General features: G+C 43.2%; 1 protein-coding gene across 8 annotated transcripts in view; it reads right to left on the reverse strand.

Moving 5' to 3' along the window:
* The window catches only part of LOC137436168 (tyrosine-protein phosphatase non-receptor type 12), a 156,671-nt gene that overhangs the window by 63,733 nt on the left and 70,850 nt on the right, over window positions 1-22,088 (reverse strand). For 6 of the 8 annotated variants that reach the window (XR_013625007.1, XM_078786934.1, XM_078786933.1 and 3 more), the window contains exons 4-7: window positions 18,194-18,289; window positions 12,846-12,884; window positions 10,047-10,118; window positions 7,822-7,884 (exon numbers count right to left, since the gene is read on the reverse strand). Coding sequence is in view for 7 of the 8 variants with exons in the window: in XM_078786934.1 (XP_078643060.1) it covers window positions 7,822-7,884; window positions 10,047-10,118; window positions 12,846-12,884; window positions 18,194-18,289 (270 nt within the window). In the remaining variant the exon portion in view is untranslated. The remainder of the gene's footprint in view (window positions 1-7,821; window positions 7,885-10,046; window positions 10,119-12,845; window positions 12,885-18,193; window positions 18,290-22,088) is intronic. The other 2 variants (XM_078786937.1, XM_078786936.1) reach the window with 1 other exon arrangement.

The raw sequence follows: 22,088 nt of genomic DNA on the forward strand, positions 1-22,088 counted from the left end.
CGTCGATCTTCACCTTCTTCCTTATCCTCCTCTCCAACACCCTTTCCAATACCTTCATTCCATGTTCCAATAACTTTATCGCTCGGTACGAGCCACACTCCAGAGGGTCACCTTTCCCCTTGTATAGAGGGACAAGGGAACTCAGTTCCCAATCCACTGGAATGCGGCCTTCTTTCACCACCAGATTACAGATCTCTGTCATTCTCTTCACACCCCAACTTCCTGCTGCCTTCAACATATCTCCCACAACTCCCTTCGGCCCTCCCGCTTTTCTACTCTTCATTGCTTTTATCGCTTCCTCAACTTCCTTCTCAGTTATCTTCTCTGCCGGTCCTAAAACTGGGTTACTCTCTCTGTTGCCATCCCATTCATTCTCTGTATTCAACAGCATTTCCATATATCTTTTCCATCTTCCTTTAATTCCATCTGGGTCCACAACGATTTGTCCCACTTCATCCTTCAAGCAACTCACCCCCATCACATCACACCTCTCTTTCGCTATCTGCTTTGCAATCCTGAATACCGCTCTCTGACCCTCTTCCGAATCCAAGCGTTCTCCGAACACTTTCCTACATGTCTCCTGCGCCTTTGCTACCTCTTTCTTTGCAGCCTTCTTGGCTGCCTTATAACTTTCATGCTCTGCTTTTTCTGCTCCCGTACCCTTCGCCTTCTGCCACTCCTTGAACTTCTTCCTCTTCTCGTCAATCCTCTTTCCAACTTCATCATCCCACCACCATGTTTCCGAGTGCCTCGGTGGTCCTTTTGTCCATCCACATACCTCACCAACGGCTCCCAACAGACTATCTTTCATTGACATCCAACCACTTTCAAGCTCAACCACATCATCCTCGACCCAACTCAGCCTCTCTTTTAATGCCTCCCTTACTGTCACCTCTTTCAACCTCCACACCTTCATTCTCGGTTGGTACTTCACCCGCCGAGCTCTCCTCGCACCTTTCACCCTTATGTCGCAGACAACCAAGTGGTGCTGTGAAACAGCCTCCTCCCCCGGGATCACCTTTGTGTCCCGGAGGTGCCCCCGATCTCGCCTACGCACCATCAGGTAGTCAACAGTTGTCGTCGACCCACCTGACGTGTATGTAACAAGCTTATTATCCCCTTTCTGGAACTGAGTATTACAAATCAACAAATCAGCTCCATCAGCAAACTCCAAAATCCTTTCACCTTCTCCATTTCTCACACCATATCCGTAACCCCCATTAACTCCCTCAAAACCGTCCATACTCCTTCCCACATGTCCATTTAGGTCTCCTCCTACCACAACAACTTCCTCATCTTTCACGTTTTCCATCAGCTTCTCTACCGCACACCAGAACTCGTCCTTCTCTTCATCGCTCCGACCAACCTGCGGAGCATATCCCGAGATGATGTTCACCAAGAGCTTTCCAATCATCATTTTCACCATCATCAACCTATCACTCACTCTAGTCACACTCACCACACTGTCTACAAACTCCTCAGAAAACATGACACCAACACCATTCACGCCCTCCGGGCACCCTTGCCACACAAACTTGTATTTCTGTCCCTGCCTACCCTTCACCATTCTCACACCACTTCCCTTCCATCTCGTCTCTTGTACACAACATATGTCCACTCTTCTTCTGACCAATACTTCCACCACTTCTCCTGATCTCCCTGTCATTGTCCCTACATTCCATGTCCCAAACCTCAGAAACCGATCTCCACTTCGGGCTGTACCCTGCCCATATGTAGTTGTAATTGTCATGGTTCTCTTTTTGAGGCAATGTTTTTATGGCCGGATGCCCTTCCTGACGCCAACCCTTAGTCGCCTCTTATGACACGCAGGGATACGGTGTACCTATTCTAACCAGGGTACACCAGTAACACCAATATTAATCTGTTATACCTTCATCAAAGTTGTCCATAAATGAAGTCAAGAGGTGATGCCAACTGTTAAGAGAAGCTGTTAAGTTTTAAGGGGAACCGAAAGGCAATTTTTATGCCTCAACCCCCCTAAGGTGGCCGGAGGCATTATGTGTTCAGATTGTCCGTCCGCCCGTCCGTATGGGCTAAACCTTGTTTTTCTCAGCAAAGTGTCCGATTGAGACGAAACATTCAGTGAAGGAGCGACACCCATGTAGAATGTTCTTATGATAATTGTGACTTCATAGATCATGTGGTATGGCAGCCATCTTGGATTAAATGCAATTAATTAAAATTTTATTTCTCGGAAACCGCTGCATGGAAAAATTTGAAACTTGGCACATTATCAAGTACTCCCAAAGTGGAAGAAATCTATGATAATGACTAATTAGATGGAAATTAAGTGGTATATCAGCCATAAATATTCGGTGACATATTCGGTGAAGTGGTATATCAGCCATAAATGTTTCAATCGAATGCCTTATCCTAAAAATCTGAAATTGCATGCACATGATCAATGACCCATTTGTATTGAGATATTACATTTATGATGTCATATGTCACATGGTTTGGCAGCCATATTGGCTTTAACCTAAAACCACCAAATCGATCAACTCAAAACTTTACATGTGTCATCGACAAGGCATGGCGTTTAAAAGTTGATCACTAAAACGTCATTGGTTATATGGTGTGGCAGCCATATTGGATTGAAGAAAAACATCAAATAATTATATCTCAGAAATCGCTTAACCTATTGATGCGAAACTTTACAAATGTCATCCAACAGATTTGCTGCATATTTTGAAAAGTTTGAAAATGATGACGTCATGTGTCATGTGGTTTGGCAGCCATCTTGGATTTTTAAAATGTGATACTTGAGAACAGCTGAAGGGACTTAAATCAAACTTGTATATTTTTAGGACAGTCAAAGAGGGCATCTACCCATTGTCAAGGACAGGGACAAAGCAAAGCGGAGGCATATTGGTGATGCAGTCACATTGCTCTAGTTTTTTTTCTGAAAACCATTGAAAATCATTAATCATGGTCTAATTTGAAGGGAATTTTTTTTAATTTCTTTGCCAATCACAAAATGCTGAAAGAAGCCCGAAAGTGACGATTTTCGATTTTGCTCGTGACGTCACGCTCAGAACCCGCGTTGATCCTAATGGCGGTTTACATAGAAAAAACAGTGTATTTCGAGTTCGGATTCCAATACTGATTCCACCGTTATTAGCAACCCTGAAGGTTCTCATTATGTTGAAACTAATCGGTCAGATTTTGAAGAAATTATTGGAGACAAAATTAGTGATAGACACGCTTTCGGGAGAATTGTGGAACCTTATTGTTTTATGCCTTATGCGAGCGATGCAGCCGAATATGGTGATTCGTGAAGATGGTGTTAGTGAAGGTGTTAGTGAAGATGAAAACGTCGGTCACATGTCCACTACAGATTGGTAGATTTTGTTTTTTCTGATAAATTGATGGTGTATAAGGGCTGTTGCATTCACTTATATATCAGTTATATTAATTCCAGAAGAAATAGGGGCACGACAGCACGGACGCGATACGGACACGGCACACACAGCATGGACATGATGCAGCACGGGCACAACACGGCACCGACACTGCCCGAGCACACTCGGATACCGCCCAGGCATACTCGGACACCGCCAACAAAATGGGAGTCTAATGCTTTGTCCCACCATCGCAGGCTGACCAAGTGTCTTGAATGTTACAAGAACGTCCTGTTTCATACATTTCCGGACACCATTTGAGTCTGTGGTCGTTCTGTGTCATATCCCACCATCATGTCCATGTCATGTCGTGTCAATGTCCCACCCCAGTGGAGGAGGAGGGGGGCGGGATGTGGGGTGGTGGTGAGGTAAGATTGGTCACCGGCAGGCCAACGCAGGTGTTTGATTCAGCGCTCAAATTGCCCATGCACATGTGCAGGCAACTCTGTGGAGAGGGCCTTACAGTTTCAGGCAACAGCTGTTTCCTCCGCTTAATCGTGGGGATGGCATCGTCACTCAACCGTGGTGGATAACCACACGATCTAACAATCTCCGTTGTTTCATAAGAGTGCTCTGTAAAATGTTCCAAAAACCAGAGCAAACATTTTGTATGCACGACCCACACTCAGGTATTTCGTACAAACCTCAACGAATTTCTGGCAAACTCACGGTCTTTCAGCCATTGGTGTAGCATGAAACCATTTGTGCAAAATCGAAAATATTATAGCCGTTTGAGTTAAATTGTATCGTGTGGCAACTCTGTAGAGAGTAACCTGTAGACAGCGATGTAACCTGTATGCAGTCCAAAAATGGCCATAAACTTCTGAGAGTGATGTCACGGCTAAGTGTGATGAAGAGGATTTCGACTTTTAATCGCAAAATTAGCTACTTTATAAATCACAAATCGGAAAAAGACATCTATTTTGTAGGGTATCAAGGGATAAATTAGCATTGAGGTAGCCTGAGCGTTTGGGTTCCCCTTTGAGCATTTTGGACAAATTTGAGATGCCTTCTAGGACATGTTTTATTACGCCAACAATGCTTTAACCGTAGTACAGTATTGCCTTTGCTGAGATTTTGAAATATGTACTGTGCAATAGGGTGGTCCACAGATATATGTAATATTTAATACTATTAAAAATCCATGCCGCACAAGGCTGCCCTTGTTCTATGTTTATAAAGATCATATGAACCAAATATGAGGTCAATTGGAACGTATTTAGAGGTTGCTCAAAAAATAACATTTTTAATTTATCCTGTTTTTTTCAGATTGCAGAAACTCGCAGCTCTTCCACAGTTTGGTTGCTGGGCAAGTCTGAAAAGGAAATAATATGTGGGGGACTACCAACCAAAGGACACACTTTGCAGAAAATGGTGTACCATCACATACAAGAACACCATACAGTTCGTGAAAGTGCAAACTTAGTGTACAAGCTGTGTGTGCATACTGGGAGAAAGCACGAATTCCAGTGCAGAGAGTAGATTCCTGTGAGCGCCAACTTTTGAAGTTGTATGATGTCTACAAACTGGTAAAGAAAAATAGAACCAAGACATTCGAAAACTATAGAGTGAAGGAGCAGATGTTCAAAGATGATCTTCAATCCCTCTTCGATATCTCACCAAATGATGCGCTTGAGAAAATGACGAATGAAGAAGACAAAGCATTCCTTATCATGCAGCGTGAGGATCCCTCAAGTTCACGTATGGGATCTGTGGACAACACTCTGGCAGTGAAGGGGAACAGAAAGCGTATCAGGCTTGAGAATTAAGATAAAAGAAAGAAGAAACATGCTGCTGAGACTAACAGCAATGCAATCTGCTCCATCAACATCGGCTGTGGTTTATGATGATGATGATGAGTCTGAGATTGAAAGCTCCGATTCAGGGGACAATGAATTCAAACTCCAAAGTCCATCTTCTGCCAAACAGGCGAAAAAGGCTCCCATCAAGGTGATCACTCCAGCAATAGTGGCAACTCCGGACAGAGTAAATCTCTCAGATCGGCGTGCTATGTTTGTGGCCAGTGCTTTTGCACAATCTCTTGGTCATACCATTGAAGACATTTCTCTGTCACGCAGTGGAATTCGTCGTGCTCGAATTCGTGGAAGGGAAATATCGGCCACTGAAGAAAAGGCAAATTTCTCATGTGATAGCCCACTCCTACTACACTGGGATGGGAAACTGCTCCCTGATTATACTGGCAATCACAAAGAATCTGTTGATCGGGTAGCGATACTTGTAACTGGTATGAATGCCGAGAAGTTGCTTGGAGTCCCAAAAATTCCCCAAGGCACTGGTGTAGCACAAGCAAATGCATGCATACAACTTCTTGAGGAGTGGAATGTCAAACAGTTGGTGAAAGGCATAGTGTTTGACACCACTGCATCCAACACAGGGCTGAGAAACGGAGCATGTACCCTCATTGAAGCAGCTTTGGATGCTAAGCTTGTCTGGATTGCATGTCGTCATCATGTGTTTGAAGTAATGCTCTCTGATGTTACAACGAAAGTCATAGGACCCACTAGCGGACCTGAGATCAGACTGTTCAAGAGGTTTCAGAAACAGTGGCCTTCAATTGATACATTTTTATGCAGCTGCACTCGAAGAACAACACCCACATGATGACTATGAAGAACTTCTGAGACTATGCCATACATTTCTGGGTGGATGCGAGGCCAGAGAGGTGAAATTCCGTGCCCCAGGAGCTATGCACAATGCCCGCTGGATGATGAAAGCCATATATGCTCTCAAGATGCTTCTCTTCAAAGACCAAATAAAGCTAACATCACATGAATTGAAGGGAATCACACAGATTGCTTTTTTTGTTGCACTTGTGTATGCGAGATTCTGGCATGAGGCGCCGCTACCCACAAAGGCACCGCTCAATGATTTGCTTCTTCTTTCAACCCTTGATTCTTACCCAGATATGGTTGTCCGTGAAACTGCTGTCAAAGCATTCACTAGACACCTCTGGTATTTGTCAGAACACCTTGCTGCATTAGCTCTTTTTGATAGCCGGGTGGATGATGAGACAAAGGCAAAGATGGTGAAGAACTTCAAGCGGGCTCCAAAGCCAAACAATCTTCATAGGATAGATGCTAAAGCCTTCAGGCTTTCTGATTCAGTGGACACCTACATCACAAGTCGATCACTTGAATTATTTGGTGTTGTCATCTCAGAGTCTGACAAAGAAGTATCACTGAGTTTTCTGGAAAAAGAGCCACACCTCTGGAACACAGACAACTCATACCAAGAGCTTGAGAAGAAGATACGCAGCATGAAGGTTATCAATGACTGTGCTGAGCGAGGTGTTGCTCTCATCCAAACTTTCCATGACACTCTGACCAAGAATGAAGAGCAGAAGCAATTTGTGTCGAGAGTTGTGAAACTTCATCGTGAAAACTTTCCAGTGTCAACCAAAGCCATCTTGTCAAAGTAGGAGGCAATGTTTTGAAACACAAGTTTCTGAAAACAATGTTACGTAAAATCATTCAAATTACGTGTATTGTGACGTTTACTTTGTTTTAATTGTTCCGATAGATTTGTTTTATCGTCTCCGATAGATATTTTATATTTTCTGATGGATGATTTATTTTTTCCGATAAATGATTTATTGTCAAATTAATACATGAATGTTTAATCTACTGTTTTGTTTTTAATCTTAATTTGACTATATGAATGAACATTGAACAATGAACAATGAATAACTGAACATACATGTACATTGTACAATGGCACATTGTACATAATTATTTATTAGTTTACAAACAAACAACAATAATAATATAATACATAATTTGAGTAATTGAAAATAGATAATTATCTATGAAGCTAAAAATTCTGTATCTTAATATTCATTAAAATTTGTCATCATTTTGAGCAACCTCTAAATATTGTCCAATCAAGCTCAAATTTTCACCACAAACTACTTTCTTCAATAGGAATAGGGGCAGGCTTGTGGAGAAATGAAAATCCAATCTTCAAATTTTTGGACCACCCTACTGTACAATGATCAAGAAAATGTAATGAAAATCAAAATATTTTATTTCTTAAAAAGGTTAGAAAATGTAAAAAACAAAAACAAAAAAAACTGTAGCCATAATTGGACTAGATCGAGTCGAGGAGCATGTCGAACCAACCATAAGGCCAAGGCCCCTGGATCCCGATCTATTGGTATCTCTCACTTCGCTCATGAAACGAGACACCTTCCTTTCAATTTCTGGCTAACACCCTGATAAACCATCATTGGTCTTTAACAAGTAGAGAATCATAAAATTGACCTCCATACTTGGAATTTAATAACAATGATGACAATTATCATATTCATGCAACTGAACCCTACAACTTTGCAAACTTCAAGAAGAGAGGGGGGAGAAAGGGGATGGAAAATGGAACCCACCAACTGATGCTGCACTTTCAAGGTCCTGATGCAGTAATCCACTGTTCTATCTTCTTGAGAAACCTGTTCAATGTTAAGAAGTCATTAATACAAAGGATGGAGAGGAGACAATTTCAGGAAGTTATGGGAGATGTACGAGGAGTGTTCAAAAAGTTATATAGAGAATAAATATCCTTGCAACAGACTCAGATAAACCAAGGATTCTGCAACTGGACCAGACGGCATCAGCCCACGGGACCTAAAATCCGACTCTGCCGCTCTATCTCACCCTCTCTCTGTTCTCTTCACCCTCTCTTTTGCTCAAGGTCATCTGCCATCAGCTTGGAAATCAGCCAACATTACCGCTTTACACAAAAAGGTGCAAAAACAGATCCTTGCAACTACAGACAAATCAGCCTGCTCCCAATAATCAGCAAGGTCATGGAATCCATCATTGTTTCGGATATCAAATCTTTCCTCTTCCACAATGGCTTGATCTCTGATCATCAATTTGGTTTCAGACCAGGTCACTCTACTCTCGACATGCTGCTTCAACAATGTATGGAGGTCCTCAATGCCAAACAGGAAATTAGAGCCATCTCCCTTGACATATCACGTGCCTTCGATACGGTCTGGCACCCCGCTCTGCTCACCAAACTCTCCTCCTATGGTATCCATGGAAATCTCCACACATGGCATTAGGACTTCCTCTCTGGTCATAGCCAACGTGTGGCCCTGAATGGGTTTCTCTCATTTCCCCTTCCTGTTCAGGCTGGAGTTCCTCAAGGCAGTGTTCTGGGCCCTGTGCTTTTTCTTGTCTTCATCAATCATCTCTCTGACTCTCTCGAAAATACTCTCTATCTTTTTGCTGATGACTCCACACTCTGCCGCTCCATTCCTCGTATCTCAGATCGGCAGTCTGCAGCCTCCTCACTCTCTGCAGATCCGGACAAAATCACAGACTGGTCAAACAAGTGGAACATGTCTTTCAGTCCTGACAAATCTCACACTCTCACTTTGTCTCCCCGAAAAGACCGACTGGACAACCCTCCCATCTACTTTCTGAACAATCCTCTCCAAGAGGTTCTGTCACTCAAGCTTTTGGGTCTCACTATCTGCCATGATTTTTCCTGGGAAAACCACATTTCCAAGCTGGCCTGCAAAGCCAGTCGCCGACTGGGCATCCTCTGTCATGCGAAGTCCTTCCTTGGCACACCTGAGCTCCTCACCACATACAAGGCTTTCATCCGCAGCTCAATGGAATACTGCTCTCCCCTCTGGGCCGGTGCTCCTGCCTCACACCTAGCTCGTCTTCACGCTGTTGAAACCAAAGCTTTCAGAATCATTGGAATCTCCCACGATGAAGCTAACTCCGAGGGCCTTTCACTTACTCACCTCAGGCAGGTTGGTGGTCTTTCTGTCTTCTACCGACTCCTCGCCGGCCTGGCTCCCCCAGCTCTATCTGTGCTCTGTCCCCCAAATATTCCTTCAGGTCACACAAGATCTGCCAGCAACCCTCTTATGGTGAAATTGCCAAAATCTAGGCTCTCTGCTCACCTTCACTCCTTCATTCCTCTTTACTCCCACCTCTGGAACAAACTCCCTCACTCTCTTCAATCCCACTCCTCCCTCCAGGTCTTTAAAACAGCTGTACACCACCATCTCTTATCTTCCCCCATCCAAAACCTTGATCTCTTCTACCTCCGTTAATTCACCCCAAATCCACTTTTTTTTTGAAATACCGACTTCTTTCTTTCCTGGAAGTTCTAGCAGTGTCCATGTGTTTTATGCTTTCCCACTCTCCCCCATTCCCCCCATGCCTCTTCCCCCCAAGCCCTCTCCCTCCCACAGATATTCCATTGTCCCTGTTCTCTGTTGTTGTACTTGTGTGCTTCCCTCTCTCCTCATATTGTCTCCAGTGCCCTTTATTTTATTGTATGTTTTGTGTCTGTTTTTTGTGTGATTGATGTTAGCTCATACGCGAACCACGATCTTGTATACAAAAAAAAAGAAAAAAAAAATGCTTTATTTTCTCAATTACTTTCAAAAATACAAGTACAGGCAGCACTTACTGTATAATTTAAAAAGTAAGAAAGCAAATAAATGTAATTTTATTGACATATGCTGTACACCTTGTTTACTTCATTTTTTATGATGTGGCTTGGACCATTGTATGTCATTCATTAAATATTTTGAACATCCCACAAGGATCGGCCGGACAAATCTTCCAAAGAGAATGTGCATACCAGACGGATGATAAATGGACCAAATTTCAGGGAGCCATTTTCTTTCGTAGGCCAGTAACGCTCGCTTTTTCTCTGCAATACACCATTCGCAGCAAAGTTACATGACAATGTGACCAATTACTCCCCATCTAGTTTCAGATGACGCCCAATTTGATGAAAAACCAAATGTCACACAGGTGATATGATGAAACAGCAAAGGATGCTCGAATGATAACAGAAAAATCCAAACAACAATTTCCCCATCATTGGAAGAAAAAAAAGCCTCCCCACGAGTTATCAGATCCCAAGATGTGTAGAGATTGTCTTGGGTCTTAAATACCAGAGTGACAACATTGCAAGGATCATCTGACATTTTGGGGGAAACAAGATTTTAAAACATACAAGGGTGTGTTGAAAAGAAATGCCTCCTATTCTTTTTCTTCAAAACAGGTAAAGATATTTAAATGAAATGAAACAATGCACAGTCTGTACGTTAGTCCTTCCCACCTCTGGGTGTGAAGTTTCGTGATTCTGACACTTGATGTCTCAGTGTACGTCAGTCAAGATGGAGGAGGGCAGTACGATGTTGTCAGTGATGTGAAGCATTGCAGATGAGAGTTGGGATGGCTGACTGGAGATGAGATGATGTGAGTTGGGATGACTGACTGAGAGGAGAGTTGGGATAGCTGACTGGAGAAGAGAGTTTGGATGACTGACTGGAGAGGAGAGTTGGGATGACTGACTGGAGAGGAGAGTTGGGATGACTGACTGGAGAGGAGAGTTGGGATGACTGACTGGAGAGGAGAGTTGGGATGACTGACTGGAGAGGAGAGTTGGGATGACTGACTGGAGAGGAGAGTTGGGATGACTGACTGGAGAGGAGAGTTGGGATGACTGACTGGAGAGGAGAGTTGGGATGACTGACTGGAGAGGAGAGTTGGGATGACTGACTGGAGAGGAGAGTTGGGATGACTGACTGGAGAGGAGAGTTGGGATGACTGACTGGAGAGGAGAGTTGGGATGACTGACTGGAGAGGAGAATTGGGATGACTGACTGGAGAGGAGAGTTGGGATGACTGACTGGAGAGGAGAATTGGGATGACTGACTGGAGAGGAGAGTTGGGATGGCTGACTGGAGAGGAGAGTTGGGATGACTGACTGGAGAGGAGAATTGGGATGACTGACTGGAGAGGAGAATTGGGATGACTGACTGGAGAGGAGAGTTGGGATGACTGACTGGAGAGGAGAGTTGGGATGACTGACTGGAGAGGAGAATTGGGATGACTGACTGGAGAGGAGAGTTGGGATGACTGACTGGAGAGGAGAATTGGGATGACTGACTGGAGAGGAGAGTTGGGATGACTGACTGGAGAGGAGAATTGGGATGACTGACTGGAGAGGAGAATTGGGATGACTGACTGGAGAGGAGAATTGGGATGACTGACTGGAGAGGAGAGTTGGGATGACTGACTGGAGAGGAGAGTTGGGATGACTGACTGGAGAGGAGAGTTGGGATGACTGACTGGAGAGGAGAGTTGGGATGACTGACTGGAGAGGAGAGTTGGGATGACTGACTGGAGAGGAGAATTGGGATGACTGACTGGAGAGGAGAGTTGGGATGACTGACTGGAGAGGAGAATTGGGATGACTGACTGGAGAGGAGAGTTGGGATGACTGACTGGAGAGGAGAATTGGGATGACTGACTGGAGAGGAGAGTTGGGATGCCTGACTGGAGAGGAGAGTTGGGATGACTGACTGGAGAGGAGAGTTGGGATGACTGACTGGAGAGGAGAGTTGGGATGACTGACTGGAGAGGAGAGTTGGGATGACTGACTGGAGAGGAGAGTTGGGATGACTGACTGGAGAGGAGAGTTGGGATGACTGACTGGAGAGGAGAGTTGGGATGACTGACTGGAGAGGAGAGTTGGGATGACTGACTGGAGAGGAGAGTTGGGATGACTGACTGGAGAGGAGAATTGGGATGACTGACTGGAGAGGAGAGTTGGGATGACTGACTGGAGAGGAGAATTGGGATGACTGACTGGAGAGGAGAATTGGGATGACTGACTGGAGAGGAGAGTTGGGATGACTGACTGGAGAGGAGAATTGGGATGACTGACTGGAGAGGAGAATTGGGATGACTGACTGGAGAGGAGAATTGTGATGACTAACTGGAAATGATACGAGATGAGAGTGGGGGTGCACCATTATGATCCTGAGAGTAAGAGACGGTCAATAGAGTCCCACCACAAAGGATCACCAGCCCCGTCTTGGCTTCCTTCAGATTTTCATTTATTCCCCAAACTTAAGGAACACCTCAGTGGAGAACATTTTTCATCCGACGATGTCGAGGCTGCCGTGAAATGTTGGAGAATTCAACAGGCTGTACAGTTCCTAATGTGACGGCATCAACATTGCCAGAAATGTGCGCACCACAAAGATGATTATATTGAAAAATAAATACGCACCATGGTACTGTACAATACAGATTGATTTGTCTCTGTCTTTGTTTCATTCAAATATCTTTATCTGTTTTGGAGAAAAATTATAGGAGGCATTACTTTTCAACATGCCCTCGTACAATTAACATTATGCAAGTCTGATAAATCTCTTGTGGACAAGATATCAGACTAAACAAATTGGAATCCTTCAGACATGGCTGCCTAGATGATGTACAATAACATCAACCAGGCTCGGCAATGGAAATGCACCACAAATGAAAATTAACAAAAATAAATGTCTCCTTCCCTTTATTCCCTCACATGATAGTATGTGCACTTTAGATTATACAACACAATACGATAAAAAAAATTGCTTACCCGACCCATTTCCATCTCACGGCAGGCCATCACAATAATCTGAAAAATATATAAATATAGATATATGAATAATGAATGTCAATGCATATCAAAAAGCATCTTCTGTGAAATACTGTTGATGGATTTTATTTTCTTTGTTCTACAAAACACCACCGTATACTATATGAACGTCACTACAATAACCTTCAGAGAGAATTTGTATATGTCACTATTAAACAAGACCAATGATCTCTTGGATGCCTCAACAGATAGCAATTGGTTGTTCCAGCAATGTGTGATTCAACGGAAACAAAACAAAAGTGAGAATGAAGGATGCCAAACGTCCAATAACAATAGGGAAAATAAATTAATAAACAAGAAGACGTCATGCAGAGCACGATACTTGAAAAATCCACCCCTCACCCCCCAAAAGGTTGCTATAGACACATCAAATTATCAATTTCATTAAGATTAAAATCGACGATCTTAATCAAAGCTCGGGTCAACCAGATTAAAATTGATGATTTTTCAGATGAAAATTGATATTGGAAGTTTGACCTTGAGTTGACCTTTGACCTTTTGACCTCAAAAATAGTTGGTTTACCAATTTAGTGACAATATGCTAAACGCTGTTCAATTTTCAGGTCAATCGGATGAAAATTGATGATTTTAGAAATTTGACCTCCAGATGACCTTTGATCTCAAAATCAATAGGCTTCTCAATTGTGACGACCTCTACAACTCGGTGAAGTTTCTTGACGATCGGTTTAGAATTGTGACCTGTAGGCAAGTGACAAACAGACAGAATAACAAATGCAACCAACCAATATACATGTCCTGGAAAAATCTCCGATTTTGCAAGTAAAAAATCAAAACATGAAGGCAAGCTTATGCTTGGAGCACACAGAATGCCCAGCTGAGAATATAACAAAAAGATGCAGAGAATGAGAGGATGTTCACGTTTTGTGGGTTTCTGTAAAGGAAAAACACCTGTGCACCTTTTCCTTGATTTCTGGAATAAATAAAAAATAAATAAAAAAACATCCTTAGAGGCCATTTTTCCCCCGCAAAGCGGGGGTTGGCCTTTTTCGGGCACCGTGGTTGTTGTTGTTTTTGTTGGTTCCCCTTTTTGAAGCAATGTTTCACGGCCGGATGTCCTTCCTGCCGCCAACCCTGTTTGTCGCCTTTTACGACAAACAGGGAATTACCAGTGAACTGGTACTCAATTTGCCGACCTCGGAAGGATGACAGGCTGAGTCAACCCCCCTGGCGTTAATTCAGCGATCGACCGGGATTCGAACCCAGGATCCTAGGATCCTAAGCTGGCACCCTAGCCACTAAGCCAACACCAGGGTTGGAATTCTGGAATGTGGTGCCTAAAGAAAACCCAGCAGCAAAAAAATAGAGATGAGCATTGAACAATAATTATATCGATGCACGTGGTGCTCCATAATGTCAGAAAGGTGCCCCATCCTCTGCCATTACATCAGAAAGATATTGCTCTTTAACCTGTAGAAATTGAGATGGGACAGTCAGTGAGAAATGGACTAATCATCCACTGACCATCTCCAAATTCCAATGTCCTTTTGTAAGTTACAAGGAAATATTTTACAGAAAATCCAAGTGTTAACATCCAACTTATATTTTCGAAATCATAGCTCCTCAGGTTGGGGCACCCCCAAAGGCCAATAAAAACACATCTTATTTTGGAGACGTTTTGCAGTAGCTGTAGCTTCCAAAATTGGTTAAGATATCTTCAGAAAAAATTGTTTGAAAAAAAACCCCAAAAAAACTTTGTATTGACCACAAACCTGCAAAATATATTGCTAAATTTGGCCAAGATTTAAAATGCCAGGCAAAATCCTTCTCAACTTCAACTGCGACATTAAAAGGTATGAGAGAGAGCCTGTAGCATCGCCGAAGCTTGAGATAAACCTTTATTCTTTTCAATTTTGTAAGAAAATGAGAAAATGTAATTTTACGCAAATGCATTGATGGATATGCCTCCGCCCACAATAGATGTCAACCCACTTTTACGTTTTATTTCAATTAAAGCTCACATGGAAAATTAGAGCTGACATGAAAAATTAGAGCTCACATGAAAAATTAAAGGTCACATGGAAAATTACAGATCACATGAAAAATTAAAGGTCACATGGAAAATTTATAGATCAGATGAAAAATTAAAGGTCGCGTGGAAAATTATAGGTCGCGTGGAAAATTAAAGGCCGCATGGAAAATTATAGGTCACATGGAAAATTATAGGTCACATGGGAAATTATTTATTACTTACTTATTTACTTGCAAAATTGAAGATTTGTTTGAAAATATTTGAAAATATTGAAGTCTGTCTGTTTGTCTGTTTGTTTGTCACACCTACAGGTCACAATTTTAAACTGATCATCATGAAACTACTACGTTGCAGAGGTAGTCACCTGAGAAGCCTATTGATTGAGGTCAACTGTCATCTTGAGGTCGAATTTCTAAAATCGTCATTTTTCATCCGATTAACTTGAAAGTTGAACAGCATATGCATATAGAGTCACTGAATTGGGAAACCAACTAGTTTTGAGGTCAAAAGGTCAGGTTAACTCAAGGTCAAATTCTAAAATAATCAATTTCCATCTGTTTTAATAAATTTTAATCCGAATGACCCGAGCTAGGGTTAAGATCGTCAATTTCAATCTTGATGAAATGGACCATTTCATGTCTCCTGACACTGTTTTTTGGGTGAGTGGGGATGTATTTTGCAAGTATCATACTCTGCATGACTTCTTGTTTGGTTTTTGATTTGACTATGTATGCATGGTCGGACAAACAACATATAATATTTGCAGCACCTATGACTAAACTCTTGCTCTTCCACGGAGCTCAATTTGCCTCTTCTGGAAAGGATGTGAAACATAATCAGGATGCTGTTGAAGGTTTCCACTGAGATAACACTCAGGCAACAGTTCACCCATTCACTGTATACTACCATGGAGATGACCAGTTGAGATACTTCATCACAAGTGTAATATTAGTGACTTTCTCAAGCATAAAGCAATCACAGTGCACAGCTTCAAGAAGGTAACCTTATCACATTAAGTCAGGTGTGACCAGGAATGGGACTTTGACTTAATTACTGACATATCGGAGAAGTTTGAGGATTTCCACCGAAACAAAATGAAGTCAACTGGGCACACACACAATCATTCACAGTGCCCTGAAGACTGAACGAGTGCATTCTCTTAATTCCACACATTCTACAGTGCATAGTGAAAGCTCCAACCACTACCAATGACAGGCGGCAGCACAAACTGATCAGAAGGATTTGCAAGGAGATTGTTTGGGTCTGTAAGTAACCTGCATGTCGGTCTGTAGGATATCTCAAAACGTTATGGACTGATTCGGATCAAACTGGGTGGACAGGTTGGTTGTGAGACAAGGACAAAATGATTAGATTTTGCTGAAGTTCTGGATACAATAATTTTTAAGTGATTCGATACATAGCACAATATCTGAAAAAGTGGTAGACAGATGACAAAACTTGGTAGATGAGACAACAAGCTGATTCGATTTTGGTCCAGGTCCGGATTCAGAACCAGCCTTAGAGTGGATGCAAAACGCAAACTGTTCAGAGGAACGTGCTCTACCGAGTGCTGTTCTAGTTTATCAGTGTATGCTCCAGGAGCATGGCTTTGCCATTGGATGCTGCAGGATAACAGAGTTCCTCCGGTCTTTGTATAACCGGTGTCTCACCGCAATATTTTCTACTGATAAAAGGGGCTTTATAGTGGGGGTGGGGAAGGCGGAGAGGGGGGGGGGCATGGGGGGAGTTAGCAGAGAGACAGCTAATGCAAAATGTCTCCAAAATACAACAACAACATGCATTTTAAGGCCATTTTCCCTGCTAGAGCGGGGGTTAGCCTTGCGGTCCCCATGACAATCTTCTCCATTTTTCCCTATTTTCTGCATCTCTCCTTGTTAACCCCCTTGCCCGCATTTCTTCTTCCACAATCTTTAGCCAAGTCTTTCTCGGTCTTCCCCGTCCTCTACTTCCTTCTACATTCATTTCCATCACTCTTCTCAACCAGTCACTTTCATCCTTCCTCAACACATGACCAAACCATCTCAACCCGTTCCTCTTCACAGCATCAATCACAGGCTCTATTTCCATCATCTTTCGCAATTCATCATTTGTCTTCCTCTCTCTCAACGATACTCCGCACAACATCCACCGAACCATTCGCATTTCCACCCTTTCCAACCTTCGTTGCTGCTCTACGTTCACTACCCATGTCTCGCTCCCATAAATCATAACACTTCTCACACATGCAGCAAACACCTTTCCCTTCAGCTTCAACGACACTCCCCTCATCAGCACGCCACTCAGTTCCCGAAACTTCTTCCATGCACATCTCACTCGAGCAACCGTTGCCGAGTCTGATCCACCTTCTCCATTCAGCATGTCTCCGAGGTAGCAAAATGTTTTCACAAAAATAACGTGTTTATATTGGCCTTAGGATATCCCCATGTCTAGAATACCCAAAATATGATGAGTGGGGTGCTGAATCCAAGCATATAGGAGGATATTTGACACAAGCATAGGAAGCATCTTTACAATTCATTGATTTCTCATGAGATGACTGCTTCAATGCATCTTTCTTGTGGGAAACGTAGGTTTAAAGCAATTTTTGGAAATAGGTCGAAAAGTGCAATAGTAAATCCAAACTGAAACGCGAAGTTAATGTTATAAATGTTTCATCTCAGGAGCAAAAACTGTTTACAAATACTCTGCTCTGTGTTGAATGAATGTTTGTGCTTCGTTTCTTCATCACGGGCAATGGCTATTATAGCCAGGCGATGCAAAAAATGTTTACAGAAAGGCCAGCCATACAATCTAATGAGTGTTTTTGTGTTTCAGATTGCATGAACATGGGTGCCAAAGCTCAGCTAATGCCAGAAAAAAAGACAGGCATTGTAATTTGAGAAAAGAAGTAGATAAGCAGATATATCTTTGGGAAGAGTTTTGTTCAAATCTTGTGTTCATTTTGCACATTAAACAATAAAATATCAATAAAATGTTGTGTGTACCTAAACTTTTGACTGGTAGTGTGTATGTATGTATGTATGTATGTATGTGTGTACCTCATTTGCATATGTACACACACACAAACACACACACACATATATACATATATATACATATACATATATATGCACACACACACACACACACACACACACACACACACACACACACACACACACACACACACACACACACACACACACACACACACACACACACACACACACACACACACACACACACGGAGGCAGATTGCAATGATGCAAATGAGGTCGGACAAACTTTGGAACAGTACCTGCACATTGTATTCCCAAACCATCCACCAGAAGTCCTGGAGAGTGCCTGGCAGAGGACCCTGCGTGGCAATGTAAGCACGGTCGTTGTTCACTCCCTGAAAACAAGCAACAAATATCAAAAAATCGGGTTTGTATGTGTGCATGTGTGTGTATTTGTATTTATATATATATATATATATATATATATATATATATATATATATATATATTGTTGCGGATATGAGGATTGCATTTTTTTGATTGTGTGTATTGTGGTGGTAAATTGTTGTGTAACATTGGTTGGATATGGCCCCTCCTGCCTCCGGAGTTGTGTAAAGGTAAAAAGGGCGTCTCGGTAGTTAATTCCATGAAACACCACATTGAAGGACCCGATAAAACCCTTGTTCAGTAGCTTATATCTTATTATGTGTTTTAGAGTAAGGCCTTGTCTTCCATTAGAATAATACTCCATTGCACCGAATCAATTAAGAATAGCTCCCCTTCAATACTTCCATTTCCCAGCCAAACTCTCCATCTGCGGGTAAAGCAGTTCACAAGCGTGGGGTGCACGCCCTCTCATTTCGCTGCGATAGTGAATATGTGCTCCGTGCTCTGTTTGAACAGGAGGGGCGGGGTCGCCAGGGAGAGTCAAGCCCGGGGCGCGCCACGAAGGGCGGGGCTGTTCAGCCCCATGCCCAAATAAGGAAACAAGCCCGTGGCTCGCCACGAGGGGCGTGCCGTCGGCACCATGCCCAAATAAGGAGACAAGCCCGTGGGATTACCATACAAGGTCACGAAACAGAGCACGGGGGGGGGGGGGGGTGGGGCGGTACCAAAACCGAGGAGGGCGTGTCAGACCCGCGCTGAAGGTTGGGACAGAAGGGTGCGACGATCGCTGGGACAAGCTACACGAGAGATATGGCAGATGAGTCCAGGTGCGTAAGAGGGTCGGCAGTCCACCGGGAGAGAGTTCAGAGTTGCACCGGAGTTGCGTGAGAGATACGAAAAGCCTTTGACAAAGAGCCGCTTCAACCAGCCCCGTTTCAACCCGCCGAGTGACCCTGCCGGCGTGCGCTGTAAAGCCGAATACAAGGAGCTGCCGGCGTGCGCTGTAAAGCCAAATACAAGGAGCTGCCGGCTCCTCGCTTCCCGCCCGGAGTGGACCTGCTCGCTGTGCCCTGTGATCCCACCTGCTCATCCCTCCAAACGATTCCTACCCTTCCATCCATTTGCGTACGTGTTTGTTTTGTTTGTTCTGTCCATGGGTATTTAATTAAGCTTGTATAAGGAATTCACTGTGTCTCTAAAAGCTTCTGTATATTATTTTCTTATCTTTCCTTCTCCTTGGTTATTTTGAGCCTGTAAATAGTAATAAATAGTAATCGTATTTCCAAACCTTTCTTTGCCTTCGTCTTCCTTTTCTTCACATCCGTCGTCTTTGTCTTTTCCCTATTGAGTAGCTGTGGCGCGATACGGCCAACGTCTGGGTGAATCGGGTGAGTCGGGGAACAACTGTTCGGTCGCGGAGCCTCCGCTCGGCAAACAACATCCAATCCGCGTACCGTAACAATATATATATATATATATATAAATATATATATATATATACAGACTTGGCATTTAATATGGATTTTTTTTCTTTTCTTGACTTGGGTTTACTTTCTGAACTCAGTATATCAATCTGGTGAGTTTCTTTTACGCTTCTGTGATTTCTTTGTTAAAAGAACCATGTCACTGATTGTCTGTCACAGCAAGAAGTCAATAACAGGATAATATCACATGTGGTGTGACAAAATGTACGGACAGGTACATTTGACGATTAGCTTCACAATCGGGTATATAAGGGTTGTTGCGTTCTGTATTAGTGGAAAACAACTGCTGCACGTCTACAAAAGTTATTGCCGCTGCCTCTGGAGATGGTCCGTCAACTCGACAATGCTGTTTGTCATGGAGTGGTGGCTTTACGAAATTCTGGCATGAAACAGCATGCTATTGCTCGGCAATATGGCATCACTCAAGGTCAGGTGTCAAAGATCCTGAAACGAAATGCTCAGAGGGGTGTCCCTACTCCAATACTGAGGCCAGGACGTCCCCGCAGAACCACAAGGAGGGATGATCGCCAGCTGCACCGGTTAGTCCGCAATGGCCGTACCAAGTCAGCTTTGACTGGTAGTGTGTATGTTTTTTGCGGCCATTTTGCCTTGACCTTTTGGCTTAGGGCTGAGTGGCAGCAACTGACAAATGTGCATGTATCCTGAAAGCTAGGCAACCAACGACTGGTTCAAGCAGGCTATCGTGCCAAGCGTCCCCTGAGAAAGCCATGCCTGACCAGACAACACTGCCAGCGCCGATTGCAGTGGGTCAGAGAGCACCGTCAATGGCAGCCAGGACACTGGAATCACGTGATCTTCAGTGACGAGTCTATATTTCTGGTCCATCGTCAAGATGGCCGCGTCCGAGTGCGCAGACAAGTGCATGAAGCCTACAATGAAGATTGTATAGTGCCAAGAGTCCAAGCTGGAGGTGGTGGGGTGACCGTTTGGGCTGCTTTTCATGCAGGTTGCAAAACTGACCTGGTTGTTCTGAATGGAAACCTGAACCAGTTCAAGTACAGGGGCATTCTGGAAGAAACATTGCTTCCATTTGCTCGTGCAGCCTTTTGAGGAAACTTTGTCTTCCAGGATGACAATGCACGGCCTCATTGTGCTCACATGATCCAACACTTTCTTGCTGACCGTGGTGTAGAGCATATGGAGTGGCCTGCCATGTCCCTGGATATGAATCCGATAGAGAACTTGTGGGCAGAATTAACGCGTCAAATCGACAACTTGGACCAGCAGCCCACCTCTGTGCGTGAATTGCAGCAGGCTATTGTCACTGCATGGCAAGCGATTCCTGTCCAAACCTTGGCAAATGTCGTGAACAGCATGCCTCAACATGTACGTGCTCTCCTGAATGCTCGTGGGGGTTACACGAAGTACTGAACTGTAATTGTACTGTCCGTAATCCCAGTCGTAATTTAACTTTTGTTTTTGTTAAAAAAAATTTTGGCTGATGTGCAAAATAAAGAAATACTTCTGGGAAACGTACAGAGTTTAACACAGTACTGTCCGTGAATTGAGTTCGATATCAGTTTACATCACTTTCAAGGATCAATTTATTTGCTTCGAAATGTCAAATGTGGTTTTTGTTTCTTTTAAAGGTCACGTTAACAAAATCTAGAATAATTTCAACATAATTCCAATGAACTTTTGGTTGTAAGTCATCTTGAAAAGTAAGTTCACCCCCACAAAAAAAATATTCCATATTAAATGCCAAGTCTGTATATATATACTTAACTTATCAACTTAACCTTACACCCCCCCCCCCCACCCTCCCCTCCCCCTGCTCCTCCCCTCCGGATAGGGAACAGTGGTCTTGGCACTCCACACATTTTTAGATCAAGTACGGCCGGGCAGAACCATGAGTGGAACGTTGGCTAGTCTATAACCGTAGTGAATCAGCCGGGGAAACTCCTATCTCTTATTTACATACTCATACAAATGTGCTTTCAACAGAGGAGTCAAAGTTTCAGTGATTTGGATCTAATTTAAGACAGTATGTGAGACGACGAAAAAATGAAACTTATAAAGAGCCTTTCTTGAAGCCAACAGTTAACACAGAGGTTACATTCAGGTTTAGGTGCTGGAAAATTGCTGAAAATTGCTGGGAAAATGACTGCAGCAAGGTACAAATTTCTCAAAGACAAAAAAATTATTACAGGACAAGATTTTAAAAAAAAACACAATAAATCAACACTTTCTTCCTGGGTATCAACACACACACACACACACACACACACACACACACACACACACACACACACACACACACACACACACACACACACACACACACACACACACACACACACAA

Source organism: Myxine glutinosa, chromosome 11 (genome assembly GCF_964187855.1).
Source record: "Myxine glutinosa chromosome 11, kmMyxGlut1.1, whole genome shotgun sequence".
In the NCBI taxonomy this organism is placed as follows: domain Eukaryota; kingdom Metazoa; phylum Chordata; class Myxini; order Myxiniformes; family Myxinidae; genus Myxine; species Myxine glutinosa.